Source organism: Bactrocera tryoni, unplaced genomic scaffold (genome assembly GCF_016617805.1).
Source record: "Bactrocera tryoni isolate S06 unplaced genomic scaffold, CSIRO_BtryS06_freeze2 scaffold_172, whole genome shotgun sequence".
Taxonomy (NCBI): Eukaryota; Metazoa; Arthropoda; class Insecta; order Diptera; family Tephritidae; genus Bactrocera; species Bactrocera tryoni.
This window is the reverse complement of record NW_024395892.1, coordinates 13589-19049: the sequence shown is the minus strand read 5'-3', so window position 1 is coordinate 19049 and position 5461 is coordinate 13589. Positions and strand designations below refer to the sequence as shown.

Below are 5461 nucleotides of genomic sequence, written 5' to 3'. Positions count from 1 at the left end.
GGCATACAAATACAGCTAAATATGACTTGGTGGGTGGTTTTCCTCGAATTCGAAGATATGTGTTAATTGGTCCACAAAAGTCGATTCCGCAACGTTCAAATGGGCGTGCAGGAGTAATACGTGTAACTGGTAGTGGGCCCATTACCTGTTGTAACAGCACTGGCTTGTAACGAACACAATGCACACAGGAACGAACGATGCGACGAGCAACATCTCTAGCGTTGACAATCCAAAATTCTAATCTGATGAAGGCGACCAATGCCTTTGGGCCTGCATGAAAATTTCGCAAATGTAGGTGTCGAACGTACTTTAGTACAAATTGGGAATCGCTGGGTAGTAGAATCGGATGTTTCTGCGAGTTGGGTAAATCTGCATAATCTAGACGTCCGCCAACTTTTATGAGTTCAAAACCTGTTACGTTATCCAAGAATGGTGTGAGGAACTTCAAGTTACTCCTTAGGGCTTGGTTTTTTCGAAGCAATTGAATATCGTTTGAAAAATGTTGTTGCTGAATGTTAAAAATAATGCAATATGATGCACGTCGTAATTCGTCAGGAGATGGCGAAATGGTGTTTGTCGTATACTTTCGTCTGCATTTATCACTGAACCGAAAGAGCCAGGCGATGAGACGCAGACAATGGAGATACGAGCTTATGCCATCAATGACATCGATCAAGTAATTTACCTCCTTAACTATAGCAAATGTCTTCTTGCGTTTTTCTCTGTTCACAATATCCATGTCAAGCTCAATATTGCCTGTGTGTCTTGGCCATTTCATTGCGTTTTCTTGCAAAAAGTGAGGACCAGAAAACCATATCGAAGATTTGAGCTCAGCAGCAGGGCAGCCTCGAGATACTAGGTCGGCGGGATTCTCTTTGGAAGGCACATACCTCCATTGTCCACCTGCGGTCAATTCCTGTATGTCAGATACCCTGTTGCCCACGAACGTTGACAGCGTAACAGAGTGTTGTTTTATCCAATGTAGAACTAGTTGTGAAACAGTCCAAAAGAAAGTAGTTATGCTAACAGATGTGAATATGTTCTTTATCTTAGCATACAGGCAAGCGAGAAGGTGGGCACCGCAAAGTTCGAGTTTTGGAAGAGACTGCTTTTTTACTGGTGCGACCCTTGATTTCGACGTTAATAAATGCACAGCAACCTTTCCGTCAGAGTCTTCTACGCGTATGTAAATTGCCGAACCGTATGCCCGAATTGATGCGTCGCAAAAACCATGCAACTGTATGTCGCGAGCATTTGGTAGCAGACAATAACGAGGCAGGCTGAGTGATGAAAGCGAGTTTAGAGATGCTAAGCAACAATTCCAGGCTTGGTGTATATGTTGAGGAACCGACTCGTCCCAATCTAATTTTAGCAGCCACAATTCCTGCATAATTATTTTTGAGGTTATCACGACTGGTGAGAGCACTCCAAGTGGATCGAACAGCGATGAAGCGATAGACAGTATTGTGCGTTTTGTGACAGACTTGTGAACTTGCTTTGGTGTGAATGAAAATAACAACGTGTCGTTGCGTTGATTCCAAGTCACCCCAAGTGCACTTGATGTAAAATCGTCAGTAACGCATAGTTCTTTCATATTTTGGCCTTCCATGAAATCTGGGTGATTGGAATGCCACTTGGATAGAGGAAACTGTCCGCGTCGAAGTATCTCAATAACTTCTTTCTTTAATGTGTGTAAGGCATCTGTGTCATCCGCACCACATAGAAAATCATCGACATAGAACGAAGTCTTTACAGCCGCGGCGCCAATTGGAAATTCTGCCATATGCTTATCTGCTAAATAGTGAAGGCTTCGCACTGCTAGATATGGGGCTGAGGCGGTACCATATGTCACAGTGTTGAGCTGGTATGTGAGAAGATCTGCGTCTGCAGAAGCTCGCCAAAGAATGTAATGAAATTTACGATCATTTTTATTCAAGGATACTTGCCTGTACATTTTAGTGACATCTGCGGTGATAGCGTAACGATATAAACGGAAGCGCAGAAGCAACATGTACAGCTCTGTTTGGATAGTTGGTCCGACTAAAAGTAAGTCATTTAGCGATGTTTGTGTCGTAGTTTGGCAAGAGGCGTCAAACACTACTCGTAACTTTGTTGATGCGCTTGTAGGTTTCAGTACGCAGTGATGTGGAATGTAATAGTGTGGTTCATCTAATTTCGGCGCTTTTACTACAGACATGTGACCAAGACGTTCGTATTCTTCCATGAACGAGACGTACTGGGAATAAGTGTCTGGCGAATGCGACAGACGGCGTTCTATTGCTAGGAATCGGCGACGAGCGATGTCGTATGAGGCTCCAAGTGCAGCTGGATTGTCCTTAAATGGCAGCCTCACAATTATGCGTCCAGTAGTATCTTGATGTGTTGTGGCTATAAAATGACGTTCACAAATGCGATGATCAGATGAAATAGGGTTGGGTTTGCAGTCAACAGTTTCGAGCTCCCAAAGGCGTTGCATGTTTGCGTCAATAGAGTCTTCGCGAAATAGCAGACATGACTTTGAAGGCGTACAGTGCTTGGACTGGTATCTTCCAGAAACCACCCAGCCAAATAATGTTTTTTGCAATGTAGGTAAATTTTGGCCAAGATTTATTTGAACAACAGCGAGAGCTTCAAAAAATGCCTCTGTTCCAAGCAACAGATCGATGCGTCGAGGTTTGAAGAACGTTTCGTCAGCCAAAGTTGTGTTGGCTGGCAAATTCCAGTTTATTGTGTCAATTTCAGCATCAGGTTGGTATGCAATATGGGGTGTGATACCAAACTGGAGCGAAAGTTGAAATGCTGATGTACGTGACTTAATTGTTGTGGTGGTTCGAGCTTTAAGGTTGGTAACTGAGTCACCTATGCTGCGAATGCCAATGTGATACTTTTCTCGACGAAGGTGAAGCCTTTGTGCGAACTCATCGGTCATGAAATTCACTTGAGAACATGAGTCGAGAAGAGCTCTTCCAAGCTTGTACGCACCCGTTGAATCTTTAACTAAAACTAAAGCTGTTGCTAAAATGACCTGCCCGTGATCCGATGTCTCCATATGCGAATGCGTGGCAGCTAGTTGGTTGTATGTATGAGGTTTGGTTGAACATGATGATGATGGTTGAAACGATTGCGAAACAGGAAGAGATGTTGGACTTGCAAGTGTAGGCAGAGTCGCGTTGTCATGATGCAAGAGCGTATGATGCGTTCTGTTACAGGAGCGGCAGCGATGCTTCGACGCACACTGAGCTACTCTGTGACCATTGCTCAGACAATTGATACAGAGGTCGTATTTCTTGGCAGCATCGTAGCGTTGATTCGTGTTCATGTCCTTAAATTGAGAACATCCAATGATTTTGTGTTTATCGCTAGAGCAAAGAACACAAGAAGGCTTAGTGATGGCGAATGATGAGTTTTGTCCACGGGTAGTAATCCGAATTGGTTTGGTGGACTCGAACTTATGATGTGACGAGGAGTCGGATGAATGCAAAAACTGACAATGGCGTTCTAAAACTTGGGTGCATTGTATCCAAGTTGGAAGCGATTTGTAGTCTAGCGATTCATTCCATTTGTTGCGAGTTTGCTGATCACATTTTCCAATGACAATGTAAATCAGCATTGCTTGTGCGATGTTGGAGCTCGTGCCCAACGATTCTAACGAACTGAATATAGCTGATGCCTTGTCAATCAAACTACGCAATTGTTGATAGTTTGATTTATCGGCTGTTTGCAGCGTAAATAAGGAGGTAATTCCTTCCAAAAAAATCAGAGTGGGATTATCGAAGCGTTCCCTGAGTCTATCTAAAGCTTTCGGGTAGTTTTCGCTGGTTACCTGGAAGGCTCTTACGGTTTCCAGGGCTGAACCTTTAAGACACGACAACAAATAATTAAATCGTTCTATATTGGAAAGTCTAGGTTCCCGAGCGACAAGTTGAGTAAAAGATGCAATAAAGTTTTTGTATTCTGCATAATTCCCGCTGAAAATAGGCAGCGACAACCTTGGCAAGAATGATGGCGTGGAAACAGGTGTTGGAGCTGTTGTCTCGGGGTAATTAATTGTAACGTTTCCTTCGTCCCCAAGTTGTGCTTGAATGCAAAGTTTGGCTGTGACATAGCTATCCTCTAAATCTGCGCGACCTGTGTCTGATGGATCCAAATCTTCAATGTCAGCTTGAACTGAGAGTGCTTGTTTAAAGTATGACTCTAGTATTCCCAGTCGGCATTGCAACTCCGCATGTGAAGGCTTTTCATCAAAGTCTTTTGATCCCTCAACTATAGATTTAATGCGTGATATATTGCGTTTTATATTAGCACGTTTGCGTTTGGAGTGTTCAAGAGACATTATCCCTTTTACGTTATTTTTGTACACCCTTAATGTAAGGCGAAGAGAATAACTACCAGTGGTCAGTTATAGCGACGGCAAAAAAGAAGTTGTATACTGCTCACTAACAATGCGTTGTCTCACTAAACAATGTCTCACTAAACATTTAGTGCAGGCAGCAAGAAATGTAGAAAATGCATATAACTAATAAAGCGCGATAATAACTGCTGCTAGCAGCAGAGCTCTCAGAATAGATGCGTTGACAGAACAGCAGCGACCAAGCGGGCGACGCTTTCAAGTGCCGGCAGAGCTATGAACGTTCAGCTGAGCAGAGCAGTAAAGGCGCTGACCTATGCTGAGTATGCGATGATCTGCTAACAAAGGCAGCGAATGCAACTCCGTTAACCAAAATATTCCAAACGGTGATTTAGCGAATTATGTATGCATGTAATTGGATAAACGTATGTATGATGATAAAGTAATTTGTTTTTATACGTACGCTTTCCAATGAGCGGTAATTTCAGCAACAGTAGAAATGCTTAAAATCTCACCAGACAAATCATCCGATCGCAAACCAGTTATGTGCAAATAAACTGAAATCAGTCCAGGGACCCACCAACAATTTTGAATGTAATTTATGCACTGATTACTTCACTATGTATTTGTTGGATGTGTATATATATTTTTGAATTCAAGTGATGCAATTTATTTATTAGGAACCACAATTAGAGTTTTTTCACAGTTTGCACGAGAAATTAAACTTATTTTACACTGCCCCACGTTGGGCGCCAAAATGTTGGAGCAAGAAGCGTTTTTCTTACTTTATTTATTATTTTAAAAATGCGGGGGTGTAAAACAAATTAAAGTGCAGTGTGCTCCTGTTCACGGTTCCTTAGCGAGTGATTTATTTTCAAAGTTGTTCATATGTATATACATAATTGCTCTTTAGAAGATTTGAGTATTGACATAAGAAAAGAAAATTATGAGTACAATATGTGTATGTATGTATACATGTGTGTACAAATGTAAGTAAGCGTAAGGCATTGAGTTATTAACAAGCAATGAGATAAAGAGAGATTTATAATAACAATGTATTACTTTTATCCGGAGCACGGGTCACTGTCATTAGGGTGACCCAACAATATCCAA

General features: G+C 42.0%; 1 protein-coding gene across 2 annotated transcripts; it reads right to left on the bottom strand.

Annotated features, from left to right (window-relative positions):
• Nucleotides 1–907: 907 nt before the first annotated feature.
• On the bottom strand, nucleotides 908–4576 carry LOC120780121. 2 transcript variants are annotated; one of them, XM_040112404.1, is made up of 2 exons: nucleotides 1059–4576; nucleotides 908–987 (listed from the first exon to the last, which is right to left on the bottom strand). In XM_040112404.1, the coding sequence occupies exons 1-2, from the start codon at nucleotides 4331–4333 to the stop codon at nucleotides 924–926; spliced, it is 3339 nt and encodes a 1112-aa protein (XP_039968338.1). In that variant the 5' UTR covers nucleotides 4334–4576; the 3' UTR covers nucleotides 908–923. The 2 variants fall into 2 exon arrangements, with proteins under 2 accessions (XP_039968338.1, XP_039968339.1); XM_040112405.1 differs by lacking the exon at nucleotides 908–987 and having other exon boundaries at nucleotides 1076–1366; nucleotides 1504–4576.
• Nucleotides 4577–5461: the final 885 nt, after the last annotated feature.